This window comes from Aphis gossypii, chromosome 1, assembly GCF_020184175.1.
Source record: "Aphis gossypii isolate Hap1 chromosome 1, ASM2018417v2, whole genome shotgun sequence".
Lineage (NCBI taxonomy): Eukaryota > Metazoa > Arthropoda > Insecta > Hemiptera > Aphididae > Aphis > Aphis gossypii.
In genome coordinates this window covers 15,325,187-15,349,275 of record NC_065530.1, presented here as the reverse complement: position 1 = coordinate 15,349,275, position 24,089 = coordinate 15,325,187, and the positions used below count along the sequence as shown (strand labels likewise).

The window sequence follows — 24,089 nt, the reverse complement described above, 5'->3', positions numbered from 1 at the left end:
AATGACTAAGTATAAGTAAATGACATCTATTACATAATAGCAAGACATTCAACATTTTAAATTTTTCTTAGACATTGGATAAAATTAATCAATCAGAAAAATATATTTATTGACACAATACCAATTTTTTAAAAAACTGAAATTTTTATTTCTATCATAATTCAGATAGTAATAACTAAATATTTTCAAAGTTATTAAATATTTTTGAACTTCTCTGTTTTTAAAAAATATATGTATATAATATTGAACGTTCTTTTGTTTTATACTGTGAAATCGAAGTAACACTAGTACTCTGGGTACTTCTAAAATTGTTTATATAATTAAAATTCTACTCCATATATATTTTTTTTTCAGCACTTAATTTATAATATATTGATTTTCCTCATACATAAGGTAGATTTTTTTAACAAGAAGAAATAAAGTAACATATTTATACCAGATAAGATTTTTAAAATATTATATTTAAATTAAATTATTAATACACAAATAATATGCAATTATTTAAAAATACAATAAGAATACATAATATAATAAAATAGGTCTTTAAAAAAGTCTACAATATAAAGACTCTTTTATCAACTATAAATTGCGTTATTCTTCTTATTAAATTTAGCTTGCACACTTGGCTCCCCCCTTGACAATTTTAAAAAAAAATTTAGGATGTTTTAGATTAGTAAAACAAATTAAATTCCCTTTAATTGGGTTCAAATTATATTATTTATTTTTGTTATCAGAAAATTACCCCCAAAAAGTTAAACGCAATTTTATAGTATACTTATATTGACCAACAATAATAAAATTCAATACATTTTTAATAATATAACTATCATTACTTGATTGAATAATGTCATTATAACTAGATACCTTAAGATAAAATTAATTTGTAATGAATGTAAAAATTCAAAACAGACAAATTAAAAAAAAAAAATTATTAAAAATTCACTTATATAAAAACAAAACATAATGGCATAAAAGGATAATTGTATAATAAAAGAAAATAACTAATTGTTTTATTGAATATAAATGAACTGTCTGTAAAATTATAAGAGGTACAATTAAATAATAAATCACTTATTTCATATCTGAACTTTAAATTACTGAAATAATAAATTAATAAATGTACTCAAATCAACACAAAGTACAGATAACAAAATATAATTTAGTAATTGACAATTAATTTAACATTTTTATGTTACATTTATAATTGTATTGTTGGAATTTTTATTAAATATTTATTTATTTAATTATAAAATTTAATCTTATTTCAAATGTTTTGATTCAGATAAAAAAAATTGTCTTACATATTTATGCATAATAAGGTTGAACTCCGTTATTCATGACTTCCATAGTTTTATTGCATAAATAAGAGAAGGTCTGTAGCTTTCTAGGTGATATAATTTTTGTTATATTATGGAAAAGATCAAAAGGATCTTGTACTGCAAGACCTTCACCATGAAAATAATCTTTTAATTTTGTACGCCAGTCATTAGGTCTACCAATTTTTTTTTTGTTAAAACCTAATAATTCTGGATTTGTTATTGGAATATCATAAAATTTGTCTTTAGGTATAGCCTGTCCAATAGCTGGACAAAGAACAAATTGTTTAAGTCTGTTAGAGTCTGAATAAAATTTAAAAAATCCTAATAATAAGTCCCAACAATCAATTTCTGGTACCTTCCATATTTGTTTAGCTTTTTCTAGAGTGCAAAAGGTACAGTCCCAATCTAAAAAAAAAAATGTCAATTTATTATGAATATAATACATAAACATCATAATTTAAGTTTATTTAATATTAAATTGCAATTTTAATACAAGTACAATCAGTATCATCTATAACAACAATCGGAGAACTGTGAAAAAATGTTACTCTTTTTTAGTTATCTATTAATAGTAAAATATTTACTCTCTTTCTTTTTTTAAGTTCACTATTCTATTTTTGTAAAAATCTAGTTCAAAATATCATCTAAGCACACTTATTTATTTCATAAATTACTGGTAAAAATTTTATATTTATAAAACAACATTGTGGTGTCTATGATTTTCTATAACAAAAGGATTCTTTTTTGATGTTCCGAACATAAAAGCACACAAGTTTGATTAACCTTGTTTTTGATATTTTTCTTCCAGAACAAGTCTTTTGTTTAAAATTTAGAGTTTTATCAGTTAGCAACAGTTAGAACAGCGGTTCCCAACCTGGAGGTAATTACCCCACAAGGGGTAAAACACAAATTTTTAAGGGGGTAAAGACTATTTTTTTTTATGAACTTTTTATCTATTATTATTAACTCTGCATCAGTCATGTGTAATCCAACAGTAAAAGTAATTGTAATAATATAATTGTTAATAGTTTTGGGATAGCTTTAGATTAGGTACATTATCTTATGTCCTAATGACACTTATAATTGTATTACTTTTAAATAATATTTATATATTGTTTCTGTTATTTTTTGGGAGGGAGGGGTAATTCTTAATATCTAACCTGATTTATGGGTAAAAGTCTCAAAAAGGTTGGGAACCGCTGCTTTAGAAAAAGTTGTTGTATTGTTTGCTTTCTCTAGTAGAATCAATGTATTAATCAGAATATTAAAACATTGTTGCATTTTAAACCATTTTAATAAAGCATTGACAATGTCTTCATGATCACTACCACAAATTTATTTTTTTAACGTTATATACTTCACATTCAAATTCTCATTTTATTTTATCCCGACTTTTCCATATTGTAGATATTGTTGTGTCCCAACCGGTCGATGTATACATCAGCACGGGAATGAATATGTTGTGCTGTCCAGTATATATTGAAATGTTTATTAAAATAGTAACTTGCACAAATACAATAATATAAGCTTAAAATTAAATACGAGTTTTGAACAATGATAGAAGTTAGGCAGTTTAGCAGTTGTTATAGATGATACCAGTTGTATATAGTTGCCTGATTTTTAAGTTGTATTAGGCTCATTTCATATGGACACATATCATACGTACACATTTTTAGTTTACATTGGTTAAGTTCATAAGCGCCATATCGACGAGTAAAAAACGCACCACCTTCAGAGTGGCACATATGAACTTGATCAATATAAACCAAAAACGAGCGCGTACAATACGTGTCTATGTGAAAAGGGCCTTAGTCAATATTGTGATGACCAGTATTGTAACAATCAATAATACATAGTACATATAAATCACCGGAATTTTTCCCGAACCATTAAATGAATGTTGTTATACTTTTCATATTGTTACAACCCTGTCATTAAAAATGGTAATAACTGTATATATAATTTTATAAAACTAATTAAAAAAAAAAAAATGATATACCTTCTATGAACATAACATCTGATCTAGATGTATCATTTGTATAATCTGCATGTTCTCTGAGTAATATTAATGGAGGTACTACTTGAATAGTCATCAGGTAAAAAAGAACCAACCATGCTAAAGCATAACTGGTAAACATACTTTGATTTTTCATTTCATTTTGTAATGCCCAACGTTTAACAACTGCACAAACAATCCAATGAACACGTTCATCCAACGCTAGGTACAATCTGAATTGTTGAATAAAATTTAATTAAGTTATTTTATCAATTAATTTAATAGTTAATTACAAATAATTTACCTGACGAGTTTAGTGTTATGTGTACTAAGACCACTTTTAAAAGATAAATCACAATATAGACCGGAAGGGACATGAAAAAATTTGACTATAGGAACACGTGCTCCAGTTATTGTTTGTATATGTTTATATTCATTATGTTGAGATCGAAATACTTTTCCAAAATAACGTACTAGATCCTCTTGAGCATATAGATCATTACTTAATTCTCCACCAAAAGTGTCAGCTTGAATTAAAAAAATAAAAATTAGACTTTTTTACTTAAAAATGTACAACAAATTAAATTTAGTATTAAATTAATTGATAACAGCATTGATTCATAGCTAAAAAATCAAAATCAAAATTCATTCGGGATATTTTGAAAATAATATAGAAGTAGTAAACTAGTAATAAACAATAATAACAATAATATAGGACAAAACAAACAAAAAAAGTTATTTTATAATTATATTTATTTATAATAATACATAAATATATTTTAGTTTATAAATTTATATCATTGTAAACAAAAAAATGATTCTAAATGGAGATAGTATATCAACTTATATAATTTTATGTTTTATAATATTGCTATTTAAGTAATTTATACTACTAAATTACAGACAATAATAAAGTAGGTTCAATTAACTTTAGCTGACAACATATCATTTAAAAATGTCATTAAATGTATAAAATAAATTAATATACGTAGCTTACAAGTCCCTATGAATATTTTTGAAATATAAAAATAATGAATATCACATTATTCAGATTTTAAACATAAATTTATCTAAGTTCAAAATGTAAAGGCTTATAAAAAATTATGATGATATACATTTTTTAAGTTTATCAACTGGTAAGGAACCTTATATTAAATTGTCAAGCTTTTTTATCCTTTGAATAATTTTTAATACGTAATACTATTTTTATTACTAGTTAATATTGTATTTTAATTATTCATATACATTAATGTTTTAAATATATAATATTAATATTACCGATATCAAAGTATAAATCCACATCACTATCTTTCAGTGCAAGACCTGACATACGTGATCCAAAAGCATATGTTTTACTGCTTTTGAAATGTTTTCCAGCACAACTATGTATTGAATTTAATAACAAGAATAATCTACCAATTATTTCAGGGTTGGAAATTTCTTGATTAATTGCCGCAAGTTGTGTGTTAATCGATTTTAGTAGTACTGCCTTATTTCCAAACTCATATAATGTTGTTTTATCTAATTCAGGTAATTTGTCATCTATAATTAATTAAAAATAAAAAAAGATACCTTACATAAATGATTATCAGACTATAATATATTCATTAGTAAAATTGTATAATATTTACAATACTAAGTAGACTATTTTAATAACTATAACTAGTAGTTTTTATCCTCTTCGAAAAATTAATGATTGATGTGTTTAAAAGAAAATTAAATTAAAGTATGGTAAATTAAAAGCTGAAAGTAAATCAACTCAATAAATGTTTGTCAAGTATAATTTCCTAAGTAAAATATTTGGTTTTTTTTTTATTTGCGTATAAAAAGGAAACTAATAATTACATTAATTTTTATTGGAAAATAAAATATGTTTGATATTTCTACAAATTTAAAAATATAATGTCAATAATTACATCTCAATATGGAATATTTGCCAAGATTAAAACATTAATTTTTAAAATGGAAACTCACCTTCAACTATAACATTAATAGTAAATCCGTATTGTCTTTCCAGCATTTCTTTATCTTTTAACATTTTGTTTACGGAAGCTCTGTAAGTATTATAAAACATTAATTTAAAACCTAAGTCTAAAAACACAAAATAGTAAATTGAATTTTTTTAAATTTTTGATAACCATAATTTAATTTTAATTATGAGAAACTTTTTTATACGTAATTTAAATTATAGTATATTTTGTTTTCATGATGTTTATATTTTTAGCACTGTAGAGTATAATTTATTGATTGGGCATTAAAACAAAAAAAGAATAACATAAAATAGTAATCTAATATGAAGAATTAATTTCAGTTCAATTTTAAATATTATTATTATTAAAATACATTAAACATAAGACTGTGGGTGGTCAACTAGTTCTCAAATTTTATACATTCGTGACCGCTGGCACCCATAATTCATCATTACTACCATACCACATGACCGCCAGTGTCCATAAATTAATTTGATATTATATTATTAACTTTTCCATGACGCTACAATAATGTACTAAAATAAGGACAGTGTCAGCAATCATCACATTTTTTTTTTTTTTTTGTTATACATTTGTTTTCAAATACATAGTACATACAAATTTGGAAGACATTGAAAAATATACTTGGCATATAACAAAAACCTATTGTATGACTGTCAGCGGTCTTATGGTAGTCAACCTGTTATTAACTATGGATAACATTTATGTTATTTGATAGATTATATACTTACAATTTACGAAAAATGATTGTAATAGAGTTATGCTTAGTAATATGTCCAAAAAGTCCATAAAAAGCCAATATTTTCTTAATTTCAACCCAGCTATTTTTTTTATACTCTGGTTTTACATCTAAAACATTAAAATGTGTTTTATAATTAATAAATTATACAATATATAGTATATACTGTATTACCTTTAATTTCAATCATGATTTGACGATTATTTCCTTCTTTGTGATCAGTTTTTCTACCATTTGTTTGTTGCTTGTCTACTTTTGAAGTTTGAGTAACATCAGAAGGATTGACAGAAGTCATATTACTGTTCTGTTCATTTTTCCTTTTATTATTGTTGTTTTTCAAATGATTTAAGTTGCTTAATTTTTTTAAATCTAACATATTTTTATGTTCAATAGTGTCACGGTGTTTATCTAACTGATGAAATAGCCCAAATTGATATAAATTGCAAACATCACAATACCCCTTACTACGCGATTCAGCCTCATTTGAATGATTAGTTGAATTATGATCGTCCCAATACTTTTTTCCTGTAGTTATAAAATCACATGATATACAATAATAACATACTTGTGATTTTATCTCTTTATTTTGCTTAAGCAATTCATTTAGCATTTTAATTTTCAATTTATAAAAAATACTATAATTTGTATTTGTATTTGTTTCAATAGGAACTTCATCCATGGTTTTTATCATTGATTCAGTTTTATTAATTTCTGTAATAGATTCATCTAGTACACTACTATCTTGATGAAAATTTAATTCGGAAGGAAATTCATCTACTGTCATTGGATGTATATTTTTGGTAGCAGAGTCTTCTAATAAACTACTTTCTTTATGAATATTTGATTGATGAGATAATTTAGTCATCATTTCTGTTAATAAATTAACTGCAGTACTTGATTCTTCTGGTTTTTCATTAACTACTGCAGTTTGATCATTTTCCAAAGTTGTTCCCATATTGCCAGCGTGTTTTGTTTCACATTTTTGTTTTGAATCCTCAGTAGATGTCATTAATTTGAACTGTCTCAACATTGAATGAAAACGATTGCTATAATGTTCAAACATGTGATGTCGTTTACCAAACATAAGTGTCTTACAAATTTTACAACGATGGTCCGTACAAAGATCCTTGGAAGAATTGATATGCTTTTTACTATTAATATGAATCTTCCATACATCTAATTTTAAACACAAGTAATCACAAATAAAACAAAAAAACCCAATGTTTAATGTTGAATTGTACAGGTTTTGATCAGTAACAAAGGTAAATAAATGAGTATCAAGTTTCAAAGGTTTGAGAAGAGCCTTAATTTCAGTTTTTTTATAGTCTGAACTCATAACTATATGTTCTGCGGTTAACTTGTGACATTCATAAACTGTAATTGAAGAGTAGAATTCAACTTTACAATCTTTACAGTAAAATAATTCTACAATGTCTGATGCTGCTGTCGCATGACTATCTGTTTTAAAATGATTACGATGATCACTTGACTTAAATATCATATTACATGGCTCACAAAAGCACATTATATCAGACGATTTACCAACATTAATATTTCTCTTCATTAATTGTTTAGCCATTAACACTGATTCTAATGGCATGTTTATAAATGTTGTCTTGTGTTCAGTAATTAAATGTAATTCAATATCACCAGTTGTACCATACACTAAAGAGTTACAATTTATACAAATATAAGAATAACAATCATTTGTATCTAATTTTGCATGTGTAGTTGCATGATCTATCCAAGCATCCTTGTTGTTGGAATAAAATGCACACTCTAAACATTGAAAATAATTTAAATTTGATTTAGGGATACTTTCTACTAATCCATGATTACAAACTAACAGGTGACTAAGGAGATCATTGTGATTTAAATTAATTAGATTATCACATGATTTACACATAGTGTTATTTTCATTTTTTACATTTTGAAAAAATTGTAAATACGGTTTAACATTAAATGAAACTTTATTTTTTTCTAATGTACTTTTTGAAGCATTAGGTTTTTGATTTTGATTGATTGATGATTGTGTTTTACATTCTGGAAATACATTTTTAGAAATAACAGACTTTAAAATAATGTGTTCACTTGATAAAATATGACTTGTGAATAACCCATTATCTTCAATACAAAAGAATTCTGTACGGCAGGGTTTACAGACTATACGTTTCAATTTAGTTTTATGACTTTTATTCCAATGATCTGAATTAGAATTGACTTCAGCATATGTTTCACATTCTTCACAATAATAAAAATCTTTGGTTTCTAAATCTTTGTTAATACGCTGAAAGTTAAAAGCCATAAATTTGGAAAGATTTTGTACAGAATTATTTGGATGAAGGTTTTGATGGTCTGTTACATGATGTACAGCTCCATAACACTGTAGTGAGCAAATTTCACATGTATAAGAAACTAAATCTTTAATATCAAAACACTTAATTAAATGACTTGATAATAATAAATGGAACTTCCATTGAGTAAAATTGGATGTGGTTATATTGCAGACTTCACAAAAATAAGTTTTGATGTTCGATGTTTTTTTTCCGTGTATATCAGATTTGTTGATACATACTGTTAGATGAAAAGTTAATGCTTTTTCATTGGACTCCATTTGAAACTTACAATCATTACAAGTAGATTTTATATTATCAATAGAAAACTTATTTAAAATTATTGGAGGTAGTTTTAAACAATACATAGTTTGAGTTTCCAGATTTTTGTCAACTTTTTTATTTTGTAAATATTCCAACATGATATGTTCGCATGACATTAAATGTTTATTGTAAACTTCTTGACTACATACAAAATCTATTAAACACGAATCACATTTAAATTGAATTGTTTTTTTATAAATGTGGTTACTAGGGTAACATTTAATTTTATAACATGAAAAACTTTTACAAGGACCACAAAACGACCAAGATTTCCAATTAGTTGGACTTATACACATACAATGATAAAATACTTCTTTCATACATTTAAAAACACATGGTAATCCAGATATATCATTATGAACATCTTTACAATGTTTTAAAATCCGTTCCTTACTTCCAAAAAAAAATGTTTTACAACCACCACAATCGTATGAAACAAAATTATTTTTGTTCATACATTTTTCTATATGAAATGTACTTATAGCATGTGACTCCCAATCTTTTAACGATTTTATTTGAGTGTCACAAATAAAACAATGAAAACTTTTTTCAAATGACTTCTTAAACTTAATAGCATTTTCAGTTGATTTTAGAACGTCAATGTTAGTTTGTTTATATTTCATAAATGGAATTGGACTTTTATTTTTGAGAGTTTCGTGATTATTCTCTAAGCTGGTTTTAATTATATTGTTTATATTAGAATTTTTATCAGAATCCATATCAAAATTAATCTCTGATGGATTATCACTTTTTAAAACTTTAGCTGGAATCGATTCAACAGTAAATTGTTCTCTAATCTGGTTAATATCAATATCAGAGTTAGACGTATTGTTTGATGTTGAATTAACATGTTCATAAGAAGATGTAGAAGGATCAATTTTTAGATCACTGTTGGTCGTATTTAATTGCATTTCCTGATCAATTGATGTTACCTGATTGTGGTTATTATTGTTTGAAACTAATGTTTTGTGTATGTGTGTGTGTTCACTGAGATGATCGGCTTCATTTTCCTGTTCCATTTTTTAAGATTTGTTTCAACTAAAACAAAAATATATAAAAATGTATAAACATAAACTGTTATATATAAGTTTATTGTCAATAATAAACATATATTTGTAATAATAACTAAATACAATTTATAACAAAAAAATTATTTTTACACATCAAGAAAATAGGAAACTTAGAACTAACTTCATATGAAATATAGAGATCAAAAAAATTAAAATATATTTTAATGATTAGTATATATATTGTAATTCAAGGAGAGTTAAAATAAAAGTATGGTGTAAGTCAATTTGTATTATTCAAAACATTGAAAAAAAAAAAAAAACATTAAAATATACTTATACCATGGCTATAATATACTCAAAATAAATATTTATGGTATTTTTTTTTCTGATTAAGTTTAATTACTAACAAATATCACTCAAAACTAAAAATCTGAAATTTTCCCTAAAGATAAAGAAAAGCTTTCCATTCAAATTCAAAACAAACTAATTAACAATATATCTTTATATCACTATAAATATAGTAGTCTCGCTAATCCGGACTAGATAGGACCAGAATCTATTAAGTTTATCGAAAATCCGGATTAAACGGAAAGGCGTTTTTTTAACTTACAAATAAATATTTTTCAAAAAACACCTAATGTATTTATACAAATTCAAAATTTATTGAATTACAATTTTACATTACTCATTATTATTGTTATTTATTGAAACAATAATATCTTTATAATGAGTGGTATTCAGCTATTCTCGAATACATACATTATACATGAGTAAAGTAATGAGTAGTAAAGTACAAAATATAAATTGTCCGTATTAGCGAGACTAGAGTATAAGTATTTAACAGTAAAAAGTTAATACAGTTAAATATTAAATAATACTAAACAAAAATAACTCAACCTTTGCCTCCATATTCTCTTTTACTAATGAGTCTTAATAATAAATTACTTGAATAAAAATCAATTATTATCATAGATGACATTCAAACTTGGAGCCCTGTTAAACCTGTGAATATATAAATTTTAGATTTACTTTACATTTAATCCTAAAGTCTGGTTCACATCTATATCGTCTGTCATGTCATGTGCAAAAGTAAAGCTAAGCCAAACTCACAATAGATCCTGGACAGTGAATGATAACAACTACCAAGCAGAATAACACAACACACAAAAAATAATCTTGCAATGATATAGGCCATTAAGAAATGTGTTATCTTACATAGAACACTTATAATTCTAATTATTGAGAAGTATAAATATTGGGTAAGTAGTTTACAACTATATGGAATCAGTATGCTACAAAATATGTGTATACATTTACATAATTTACGGTTTGTTTTGTGGATTCAATTTTTTATGAAAAAGAATGAAACTGTGAACTTTGGTGAATAAATACAAAATAATGACAAAATGTTCTAGTAGAAACAATCAAACATCAATATTATTGTTCAATAATACCAAATAAATAATGACAAAATATCATCAATATATTATTTGTCTTAAATATAATTATATTATATAATACCAACGTGTACTAATTACCTGAACTAATCATTGTATGGTTCACAAATCACAATATTTTAACATACACATTACTTGACACAAAGATAAGGAATTATTGTTTATACTCCCCAAGGCAAACAATATTTAACTTGTTGCTGATTAAAATAATGTGGTTTTAGCTTAATAAGAACTATAGTATTATTATGTATTAAATAAATAGGCAATAATAGTTAATACTGTAATGACGAATATTAGTATATAATATTACCTAAACAAACAATTGAAAATTGAACATATTTTGTAGAAATCGTTGTGGACTTTTAAAATGTATTAAACAATTAACTTCTTTAAAAAATAACACTCAGCCACTCAGGTCTACAATTATTTGTAACTTCAAAAATATGAGATTGGAAATTGAATCATATTTTGTAAGCCGATGAACATGACTATTGACTAGAAGTTATAAGTAAACCGTATCATGACGAACGATAACTATTAACTTTAACTTATAAGCTGCAGTACTACACTGATTATCAGCGATTGTCTATCAAGTATAATAATAATTGTGATAAATGTATAATACTTACGAGATATTCTGTTGGTTGAATTGTTGTAGTAGTGAGTGATGATCAATCATCATTCATCATTGTTCAATAAGAATAATAATTATATAGATCGAATGTGGTTCGATATTTTACTATTTATTGTAATTGCACACATTTTATATTTTGTATTTGTATTTTATAATATTTAGACTCAAATTATATACTATATAGTTATTATGATTGAGCAGAGGTGCAGTGGAGCCACGATTGGGAGCACGATTAAAGATATCTTTAATCGTGTTTGGAAGTGGAACATGGAAAATCAACCTAGGTTCTGGTCAGTGCTCAGTAATCAGTGGTTATGGTCATGAACACGGTCTTAGATTATAATGTGTGTTCTGTGATTATGTATTTATATATTATATATCATATGAATCACGGACGTATATTGTGTAATGTCGTGTATTTGAACATACACTATTATTTATTATATTATTTTTTTCTTATATACTGGTAAGGTGGAATGTGGATCAATCCAAACCACCTTGTACAACTAAAAATTTATTTTACGTAGTATTTAATAGTACCATAAGTTAAATAAAAGTTATATAGCATAAATTATCCTACGTCCTAGACCGTCTCCTCTCATTTTTCATAAAAAAATAAACGCAAATCTCAGGTGCTTAGCTCTCCCTCCCAATTTATTAATGTTTAAACATTACTACATTAGTAGGTACTTAGTAGTTAGTAGTTACTGACTAGTTAGTACCTACAACAGGTGGATATGGTACCTTGACAGTTTTTTCAATGTTAAAATAGTCAGGGCTGAAGTCCCCCCCCCATCTAACTTAAATGAACTAATTTTCCCCAAGCAGTTATACCTATAAAAAATAATGTACCGTTGAATTCAAACCCGTTACAGTGATCAATTCAAGTAATTCAACACCTACTGTACAGCACGTGCGGTATCCACTTATATATCTCCTTTTTAAAAATTATTTTTGTATTTGCTACAACTATGGTTAATTTTCTATCTTAAACCATGGCTACAAGTACAACCCTGTATTTTTACTTAGATTTTAAATGAAATTATGAATATATTGATTTTACTATAATAGGTATATGTTTTTTTTTTTTTTTGTATATAAGTTATGTAGTTGAAAAACTGATTTCTTTTTCAACTTTGCTATGTGTTTTTGATGGAAAATTGAATTTTATGTATTAACAATTTTTCTAATTGAATACTTAACATAATTAGTTATTAATACATAGATAACTAAAAAGTAATATCATACATTTAAACATAATAATGTTTTAAGTTAAATTAAACTTATAATAAGAACATATGTCATATGCAGTGCCGTAACTACCTTCTGTAGCGCCCTTGACGAATTTAATTTTGGTGCTTATTTTTGTTTTATTTCGTAGGTACTCACCAGTTACAAATTTTTATTTAATTCAAATGCGCCCTATACATTACTGTGCCCTTGGCAAGCGCCCATGTCACCAACCTCTAGTTATGACACTGGTCATAGGTAATGTATTCATTTAGAATTCTTTCATACTTTAATAAACCGAAAAATAGTTGTGGGCGATAAAATGAAAAATTAAATTTCAAATACAATTATTATATTACAAAAATGTGTGGTTTGTAGAGATTGCCAGATGAAATCATTTGTTTCAACATATAATAATTATTAAGTATGCACAAAAGTATATGTATAAGACTTATGTGAGTTACTTTATAATATAATTACTATGTCATGAAAATAACAAAACATAAACTAACTCAGTACAATAATATAGGACTATACAACAAAAATTAAAACTTGCATGTGAGTAGGTACATTACATTTAAAATTTATATTTTATATATGTAGAAATAATATTACACATTGTTAATATAATTAAAATAAGTACAATTAATTTATTAAACCTGTATAAAATAAATAATATTTATGTATCAGTATTTAAAAAAAATGTAGTTAGTACTACTAAAAAATATTAATACATTATAGTATAATTCTATTGATTAATAAAACAGTTTGATATTCTTTGTTAAGACATTTTAAATACAATTATTTAACTTGTTCAAAAAATAGTAAATATAATTTATTAATAGATAATGGAAGCTTTAGAAATTCACATTGTATGGAAGACATATTTTCAATACATTTATATATTTATATAATTATAAAATATTAAATACTATTAGGTAATTCTCACAATATGCAGACAATATTATTTATTGGTACATTTTTTTTTAAGCTCGTGAATTTATTTTATAGACAGATTATTATAAATTAGGTACCTACTTAGTATCAACTACATGAAGTTTTATAATAATTTAAGTTATTAACTTAAACATAAGGCTATGAAGTTTATTGTCCTTTAAATTATATAATAACAATTAATAACAATAACTATTTTTAAAAACTATTATGATTTATTTATATATACTAAAAAATAATTACCCAACTTTATTTATAGTACCAAATATTTTTACTTCAGGATTTTGAATATCACTCAAGCTTTGAATTAATTTTAATTCTTTACTGCTTACTGGATTCTTCAAACTGTTTTCATTTGTATCTATTTTTTAATAAAACAATTATTCATATTTAAGTAAATTTAAAATAGAATTATTAAACTTTAGCTTTATTTTAATTTTATAATTACATTTTATGGTACGTTTTAATACTGCTTGAATAGTTGCAACTGTTTTTTCCATGGAATGTTTTAAGTCATTGTTAGTTAAGTTCATCCATATTAATAACAAAGCAGTAAAAAAATCTCCGGTGCCAATAAAGGATTGGTCAATGATAGGAATATCTAATTCTATATATTCCTCATCTAATACCATAATATAAATATTAGAAATGTTGTATTATAATGTATAATGGCATAATGCATACTATAAAATATTGCTTAATGCTTATACTCGGTTCATCGAAAAAATGTGGCTTTTTTGCGCATACAACTGGTGCTGAGGAGTGGGATTTGGGAGGTTGCAGGGGGTTTAATAGAGTATTTTAGTTTATATGATACTATATTCTCTCAGCAAATGGCATACCAAGCAAATATGATTATTAATATATTATACATAATCTTTATTCATATAAAGATAAAAATAATTATAAATAATGATATATTTTATTAAAAAATTTTAAAATGAGTTATGAAAAATATGAAGGTAAGTTATATTATACTTATAATTGTTATATTATTACGGTAAAAGTATGTATACTAGTAAATCCTAGGAACACAAAATAGTTAGGTCAAACCCGGATGGTTTTTGTAGTTCAGATTTTTACGAACAAGATTTAGTAAATCTTAGGATAACCTAAGCTATTCATGTAAAGTTTTTATTTGTGGCGAACATTTTGTTAGATACCTACTGCCTTTCATGCACTGAGGACAATTTTCAAAAGATAGTACTTCAAAATAATGAAACACATATAATATTATATCTATTTACATTAATTTGGTTTTCAATTTTAGTTAAATTTTTTAATTTATGAAAGATTGACGATAAAATATATTTTGTATTGTTGATATCAAAAAGTAGGTACATAATAAAGCACTTAAAGAGTATTTTTATGTGATAATTTATTAGTTAGGTATATAAATGTTTTATGGAGTTTTATCAAACGCGGAAATTAAGTCCGCGTGAAAGTAGCTACAATCGAGAACGTCATATGAGTGACCTCGAGTTAAATAATAATAATTATTATTTTTATATACAAGTATATAAAGCAAAAGAAAAAAATATCACATAATTGGTAAAAGTTTTGGACTTTTACTAACGCTAGTTGTTTATCCTAAGAACCTAACCGAGTCTTTTTTGTAAAAGCCCGAACTACAAAATACAGTCGGTTAGACCAAAGTATTTTGTGTATCCTAGGTTTTACCAGTATTTGTACTTTTACCGTAATATATACACTATATATTTAATATCATAGACCAAAATTTCATCAAAGTATAAAACAACCCCATTAATATGAAGCTAAATATTATAAAATTAGAAAAGTAAATTGTGAATTTTGCTTTAAAAAAAATCTATTTAGAACTTATATAATATATAAGCTTATTTTTATTAATTTACTAATGTACATGAATCAACTATCAAAGTCAACGGTGTATATAAGGGAGCATATGGGGCCTGTAACCCCCTCTATTTACCAAATTTTATATTTTTTTGATTTGTATTACTGCTCTCTTCACACATTGAAGCACGGTTTAAATTTTAATTTTTTGTGTATGCTCCTCCCAATATGACATTTCTAAATATGCTTCTCATCAATGTATAAGCATAACTTTCATCCTTGTAAAATTTCTAATTTATAGTTAACATTGTGCAACTTTTGAATCACTTATATCTAATTAAATATTTAAATTAAAAAAAAAAAAATTCTGTAGGTATCTATTAAAATATTTGAAAAAAAAAATAATATGCAAATATGCCTAGTTCAGCTGAGAATAAAAAAGTATTTTTATACATATCTTATACTACTAACTTGTATATTAATACTTACAAGAAAAGTTTCTTCCAATACATTTCATAACAGAATTTGAAGATATGTTAGAAGATGACACAACAACTGTCTTACAACCATGAGCATATAATATATTTAAGGCCTTATTAATGTCATCAAGGGTTGTTATGTTTATTCCAGTTAGTAACCTAAAGAAAAAGAAATATAAAAAATATATGTATAGTTTAATAAAAAAAATATATTTATTAATGAATATAATTATTTTATTTACTCACTCTAATTCATATTCATTAGGAGTAAGGATATCTGTCAAATGTATGATTTCATTCTTATAGATATCTAATATTTCTTTTGGAACATACATTTTTTTATTGTCACCCATTACAGGATCACACACTTTAAAATATAAATATCTAAATTATTGTACTATTAAGTAATAAATTGTTCTTAAATTTGTATTTATACTTTATAGTTGACAATTTCTTTAATTAAAGAAAAAAGATAATAATTAATAAAAGGTATTTGAATAAGATACATCTAAATTACAAAAATGTTGAGAATAATATTAGAAAAAGAATATTTTACCCCATAAGTATTAAATACATTAAAGCTAAGTAAATATATTATATATTATGTTATATTATACTAGTATACATACTACTATAATAATATATATTATATAATAAATTATTTAACTATAATATGTCTATATAACTATTATTTTTATATATAAAACATGCAATTATATTTTTTTAAATACATAAAATAATTTTAGTAAGATGAATGTACCTCCTCCCCCTCAGACCATTAATAAGTATAATGCATGGATGAGAAAAAAATAATCTATATATATATAAAAGAATGAATGTCTATTCTTTACGCATTTCTAAACCGTACAACCGATTGCGCGATTAAATTTGGTACAGAGATAAGTTAGATTTCTGGGAAGAAGATAGGCTAATTTAAAAAGGAAGATGCCCAACCTCGAGAGGTGCTCAAACAGGGATTTTGAGATTTACAATGGAAATTTTATTTATTAATGGTTGCTAATGATTATAGTTTATAATAATAATAATAATAATTAGTGCGAAAGAAATTATTATCATTCTTTATTATCACTAAAAGAACAGAAAAACGTCTTTCATAGTTGGTTATTTTCATTTAATTGTTGTTCAGCTATTATAAAAGTAAACACATTATTTATATAGAGTAGGCATTATTAATTTTTCAATGGGCAACGAAGTGCACGGTGGATAGCTAGTATATTAATTATTAACAAAATACACGCACCATATATTAAATCTGGATTTTTCTCTTTCAATATTTTATAAACTTCCGCAACTTTCTTTAAAAACATTGGACATCTAATGTAACCAGTTAATAGATGTGAATAATTATGCAATTCATTTTCAACAAGACCAGTTATTAATTCCGCTAAAAAAATAATAAAATTTAATTTATAAATCTAAATAAATCTAAAAATGTAGGTATATAGTATCTATAATAAATAAACAACTTACATAAATTACTTTCGTTTAATATTTGGCCATAGTACGTTTTGTATCCAGTATGATTCGACAATTGTACAGAATTTATTGCATCCACTTCAAATCCCATTATCTGTAATAAAAATGCGATAATTATTTTTAATGCTCTAAATGTAAATGAAAACTGTTATGTAGTTATTACTTGTAATGGAAATACGGCGCATTTATTACCCACGTATCCACTAACAACATGACTCTGAATGGAAAGCACTCTTTTATTAGATTCCATAATACTTCAAAAATTCAAAATTGATTGTCTAAATATAAAATAAATTTAATTCAATAAATTAACATTTTATGAAGTGCATAGTTAACATAGATATAGTTTAAGTAATTTAATATAAATAACAATGAAATGTACCTATGCAGATGTCGCACAGAAATTTTAATCGGAAAAAAAGTAATCATACTAAAAGTATATTACTCACGACTATAGATTTTAAATAAGTATTATGAATCAGGGGCGTGATCAGCTTTTTCCAATGGGGGGATGAGGGGATATTCAATAGTGCTTTAGCTTATAATAGGTATACATCTATTATATAAACTTTCATACAATGTCGCGTCATCAAATTTAATATCATATCAATAACCATTAATCACGCTATAATAAACTACGATAAATGTTTAAATATTATCAAGTTTCTCACATAGTTTCTTTTCGTTTCTTGTTACCCCGTTTATTAGAATTTCCTCGCACATCTTCTCAATATGTCTGAGAGTACCGCTTATATCTTATAACAGTCATAACCCTAGTACCCTTCACAAAGTTATTTAGTTAAATTTGTAATTTACTGTCGAGTGAGGCGGAGAATATTTTCTAGGTGGTCATTAAAACCTTAGCTAATCATAACACCTTTATTTTATTTTTTTAAATTTATTTTATTAAATCTCATTTTAGATTCTGAGTGGAGTGATGAATGTACATGGGCGCCCATAGGTAATATTTTAGCGGAGATCAAAAAAAAAAAAAATTCACAAATGTTAGATAATAAAGATAATAATAATATTATGGTAATATTTATTGAATTACAAGTTCATATATTTTTTGTCCAGGGGGGGCAAATGCCCTATCTTTCCCCCTCCAATGGGCGCCCATGTGAATGTATAATGTATAATATGTATTATTTAGTTAACTTTGGGTTAGGAAAAATGGTTTATTTGGATAGAAAATTGGATCTAATTGGTACTTTAGAGTAGTAAAAATTAAAAATTCCAAAATTATTTTCAAAATAATCAGGAAAAAACAATAAAAAATTATGGGAAAAAAGAATCATTATGCAAATCTAATTTTTGACAAAATAAATTTTTTTTCTTCATAGTTACTTGAAAATGAATAACCGTTAATACTTGGAATGTTCACCAAATGTTGAAACGTTTAAAATAGCATTCTATTTACGATATAATTTTCAAAACATTTCAACTATTTTTTTATACCTAATGTAGATTAGCATAGCGGGTATCCACTTGCCTAACTTTTTTTTTGTACTCGTTTTTCCCGATTATTTTGAAAAATACTATTGTATTATTTTTACCTCTATAAAGTACAAACTAGATCCAATTTGCTATCAGACACCAAGGTTTATAGTATAATCTATAAACCTTGATCAGACACCACTCTTAAAGTTAAATATCAAACCATTTTATTGATTACTTATCGTGTATACAGGTATAGGTACCTACTATACAAACAAAAAGTAATAATATTATCTAGGGCATCTCAAAAGCTATTATTGTTATTTTAATTTTAAGTTATAATATTAGCATTAGAACAATTGTATGAAAAATTATCAATCATTAAAGTATTCACGAATTAAACTAATTACGAATGCCATAATATATATATAAAACAAGAGGAGAGAACAATAGCAATTTAAGATTACTTAAACAAAATACCACGTTAGTGACAAATTACTATATAAATAAAGGTATTCAATTATTTAACCAACTTTCTACAGACATTAAACAAATATATAGGTAATACAAATAAATTTAAACTAGCAATTAAAAATATTTACATGCGATCGTTTGACTAGTGTCTCATTATTATTATAGACTTTATTTTTATTTGTTTTGTTATAGATATTATCAATAAGTTATTATGTTAGAAAATTAATCAAGCGGCTATACCTACTTATTAATTGTGTTTAAATGTAAATAATTATGTAAAAGACTCCCTACTACCGCCACAAGTTTTGCTTATAAGGAGTATAGGTATCAACTTAATATAGAAATATGCAGTAAATATTATATAATATGCATGTAGTATATTCAATATTGTAAGTTGAAATAAATAAATACTAAATACTTAGGTGGTACATAATATAGCATTTACGGCATCTGCATATCATAAAATGTAGTAAAACATAGCAGAATGATATACAAATACCTACCTACGTTTAATAATAAATAGAGAATTCAAGTCTAAAATTTTATTTTGCATGTTTTTGCATATTTTTAAGTGTTTTGCTATGCTTATTGACACATGATAATACTATTATTCAAAATGTATATCAATTAAAATGTTGAAAGATAATTTGTTTTGCAATCATAATAATATCTATTAATCTGTATAGTTATCTGTCACAAAATTTTACACATAACATAATTTATAAATACTCAACAGAAGCAATTTGAAACAATCAAGAACAATGTAATTATCCGAGTTAGTTTATTTGTTAATTGAATGACGTCGGATATACATACCTAATTATCTACTACAGGCTACATTCATCATCGTTTGACAAGTGAAGAACTGAATAAATTAATCTAATGCGTATTGTGTGATACAAAAACAAAGTTTTAGTGAATATTTAATTATACCCAAGTATTAAATATAGTTACACATAAATTTTTTTTTTCAGAAAATTAAAAAACAATTTTTAAGAAAATTTACATACCTAATAATAATTGATTTATATGTGTATAAAAATAATTAACATAAAAATGTCCAATAAAAATTTTTTTTGTTGATCTAATAAATGCTTTTTGTTAATTATTATATCTTAAAGTGCTTTTTTTCATTTTTAGTACATATTTTTAAGTTTGTCGGGTCATACAAATCGCATATTTTAACGTTTTTTAGTGTTATAAGTCACGAACCCTATAACATAAGGACTATAGCCCACTTGAAAATTAAAATATCAATAAAAGCTTGTGAAACGTCCTATAAATAATATTATTATTTATAACCTTTATGTTGGATAATAGGTAAATTTATGCTAATATTAAAGCAAAAAATGGACTGTACCGAATTCCAATTTATTACAGAGTACAGAGTTTGTTAATAAAACAAAGATAGCGCATGTGGGTATGACATCTACTTCTTTTATAGCTACGAACGTTGAGTACCACTGACATTTTTTTCTTTAGACTATTTCGAGCGGTTTTAGATTAATTCGAAACATAGAAGTGAGAAACACGTTGCTAACGTCTTCTTAATCAGGATACGTTTCTAACATCTGAAGTTAATTTAATATTTTAGTCAATATTTCATTAATACTTATTAGTTATTAAATACTAATTAATAGGCATGACAGCATACTGCAAAATTAACTATTAATTTGCTTTAGGCCTTCATTTCAAGCCTTACTAGCTTAATCTATAGGGTTTAAGTGGTATAAAAATATACTTAATCATATTTGTTTGTCCACAACTCACTTCTCATTTCTATATTGCTCTGGGATGATAATTTATAGTACCTATACTAATACTACATATATTATATTATACTTCACTATATTTGTATAATCACAAATTATAAATTATATTATATGTATATACATTATACATATATATACACACATATAGGAACATTCTAATATCTCATATTATTTTCTATCAAAATGTGTATTAACTATTACTGCAGATTTGAGATTGTTTCACTAAAAAGGAATGAAGGATTTCAGAGTTTGAAAATTTATTAAGAGTTTAACAAAAAATTATCAATATCTTCTACTTTTTTACTACCTATTCAAGCGCGACTACATCTAATGTGGTTATTCTTTAAAAACAACTCCTCTCTCTTCAATTTAACATTTTGAAATAAAAGTAAATAGGTATGTATCTTTCAGTTTCCAACATGAGTTCAATCATTTATCCACTAATAAATGTATTAATTTCAGTCTAGCATATAATTATTTCAAAATAAATTAAAATATACGATTTTTCAATTGCATTCTACTGAAACAGAACAAATCATACTTTATTAATCATTATCTATTTATTTTGTTTAAACTTGTTCACATCAAGTTAGTTTTAATTGTACCTATATGTCCTATAAATCATTTTTAATCATTGAATTATAATTATTTTAGTAGGTCTTAGCAAAATGTATGTATATAAATATATATACACGATAAGTGCCAGTGACGGACCTAGAATTTTCTCATAGGGGGGATATAAAATATTTTCGTACATAACATATTGTATAGGTAAATAAACTTTATTCTACTAAATTTACAAAACAAGATTTAATTTCCACGGCCACAGGGGGAATTTATCCCCTATACCCCCCCAGCCATAGATTCGCCACTGATAGGTGCATATTATGATATTATCCAATAGGAGGTAAAATAGGCAAAAGAAAAATCTTTTTTTTTATTTTAATAAATTACGGTTTATAATATTTTAGATCACGGTCTTAGAAGATATTTATAAATATCATATAATTCTAAGACCGTGTTTTAGATGATACTATGATGATACTGTGATCTGTGATAAGATAATTATTTTGTGCTAAGTACCTACATGAGAGAAAATCACTAAGTCATGATCATAATAATACTATATCAGTGTTTTGAGTTGTTTAAGTGTAGACATAATTAATTTTTACAGATAATTAAGTATTTTTACCCGTGGCTTTTTTTTCAACTGTGATAGGTACATTCTATAGAGTATAGTTTGTATATTATTTGTATAAGTTTATAACCATCGTCTATCATAATAATATAAGAACTGTATTGTATACATATAGAAGCGGATCGACTTTTATATAATTTTACTCACGTGTGTTAAAATCTAGAGAAGATGACGAATTGCGACTTAAAAACTTCTTCACACAGAATGCAGACAATTATTTTCTTGCGATTATAATAGGTATAAACTTCTTTACTTCAAATGTCAATATTATTTTAACGTTTAAGCGATAATAGCGGATGCCTAATAAATAGATAACAATAAATTAAGTACATCAATTATGAAATAATACGGCAAAAATAATTTTGCTACAATCGAACTGGGCGAACATATAGAACAAGAAAAACATCTACCTATATTAAAATGAATGAATTACACGAACCGAGATAGCAGAGTTCAGTACACGAGACAGGTCTATGAAAATAATAATATAGTCACTGTCTCTACTGGCCAGTAAATACTGAAGAGTACTGATTAGTGATTCCTGAATACCTACTTAAAATTAACGAGTAACAGAACGAGAAAAAAGAAACCACCCGGTAGGCGGTATTTGTGGGAAAATGGACATGCGTACATGCGTACGTTTACGTTAATATTATCGACTGCTGTTTGCAACGTCACGACTTATCAACATATTATTATTAAAATATATAACATGTGGATATGAGATTATATTATTATAATAATAATTTATAATATTTAAATAAGTATGCACATATAATTACCTACACGACCATATCTCTAGGGCTTGGGCTAAGTAAATCGTAAGAGTTGAATATTTCTCTTATCGTGAGTAGTGAGTACTCGCCACTCGGCGGCCGAGTTGTGCGCATGGGCGACAATTCGGGCAATTACTATAATATCAGGCGGCCTAAAAAATATGGATGGTTAACTCGGGTGGGGCTGACAGATGGGTATTATCTGACTACCGCCCGACGAAAACTAGTCGCTGCCGAGTTGTATAGAAACTATAGACTATATAAATTGTTCTGTGATAATAATATAGAAAAGAATGATTCATCAAGCATGCTCATCGATATTTTTTCATTTAATAATAATTTATTAAAATTCCGATTTTTTTTAAAAATGTTTAATGAAACAAGTCTATAAACCATGATTTCAAAAATTCCGGAGATTTTTTTTCTTCTATTTCAAATATAAATTCTATTACAAATTTCTGTTTTATGAATGAGAATCCTCTTTTTTTACAAAATGATTTAATGGCTATTTTTTTTTTTAGAAAATTACGAGTAAATCATTCAAAATTCAAACTAATAGTTTTTCAGTTATCGAAATATTTATAATAAACCTATTAAGTCCTTAAAATGGTTTTTTTTTAAATATAAAAAATTTGCTCATCGGATTAAGTGTAT

The 24,089-nt window shown here is 25.3% G+C and overlaps 2 protein-coding genes across 7 annotated transcripts; both read right to left on the bottom strand.

Annotated features, from left to right (window-relative positions):
* Positions 1 to 440: 440 nt before the first annotated feature.
* LOC114129116 (uncharacterized) lies at positions 441 to 12,043 on the bottom strand. 5 transcript variants are annotated; one of them, XM_027993754.2, is made up of 8 exons: positions 11,799 to 12,042; positions 6,220 to 9,740; positions 6,038 to 6,155; positions 5,290 to 5,369; positions 4,594 to 4,857; positions 3,620 to 3,842; positions 3,319 to 3,548; positions 441 to 1,724 (listed from the first exon to the last, which is right to left on the bottom strand). In XM_027993754.2, the coding sequence occupies exons 2-8, from the start codon at positions 9,719 to 9,721 to the stop codon at positions 1,306 to 1,308; spliced, it is 4,836 nt and encodes a 1,611-aa protein (XP_027849555.2). In that variant the 5' UTR covers positions 9,722 to 9,740; positions 11,799 to 12,042; the 3' UTR covers positions 441 to 1,305. The 5 variants fall into 5 exon arrangements, with proteins under 5 accessions (XP_027849555.2, XP_027849559.2, XP_027849567.2 ...); XM_027993758.2 differs by lacking the exon at positions 11,799 to 12,042 and adding an exon at positions 11,480 to 11,724; XM_027993766.2 differs by lacking the exon at positions 11,799 to 12,042 and adding an exon at positions 11,251 to 11,415.
* A 1,325-nt stretch (positions 12,044 to 13,368) lies between these two features.
* LOC114129267 (pyridoxal kinase) lies at positions 13,369 to 23,265 on the bottom strand. 2 transcript variants are annotated; one of them, XM_027993959.2, is made up of 9 exons: positions 23,099 to 23,265; positions 22,807 to 22,959; positions 17,942 to 18,056; positions 17,773 to 17,872; positions 17,543 to 17,686; positions 16,528 to 16,648; positions 16,292 to 16,440; positions 14,436 to 14,609; positions 13,369 to 14,348 (listed from the first exon to the last, which is right to left on the bottom strand). In XM_027993959.2, the coding sequence occupies exons 3-9, from the start codon at positions 18,026 to 18,028 to the stop codon at positions 14,227 to 14,229; spliced, it is 897 nt and encodes a 298-aa protein (XP_027849760.1). In that variant the 5' UTR covers positions 18,029 to 18,056; positions 22,807 to 22,959; positions 23,099 to 23,265; the 3' UTR covers positions 13,369 to 14,226. The 2 variants fall into 2 exon arrangements, with proteins under 2 accessions (XP_027849760.1, XP_027849751.1); XM_027993950.2 differs by having other exon boundaries at positions 23,070 to 23,258.
* Between the last annotated feature and the right edge of the window lie 824 nt (positions 23,266 to 24,089).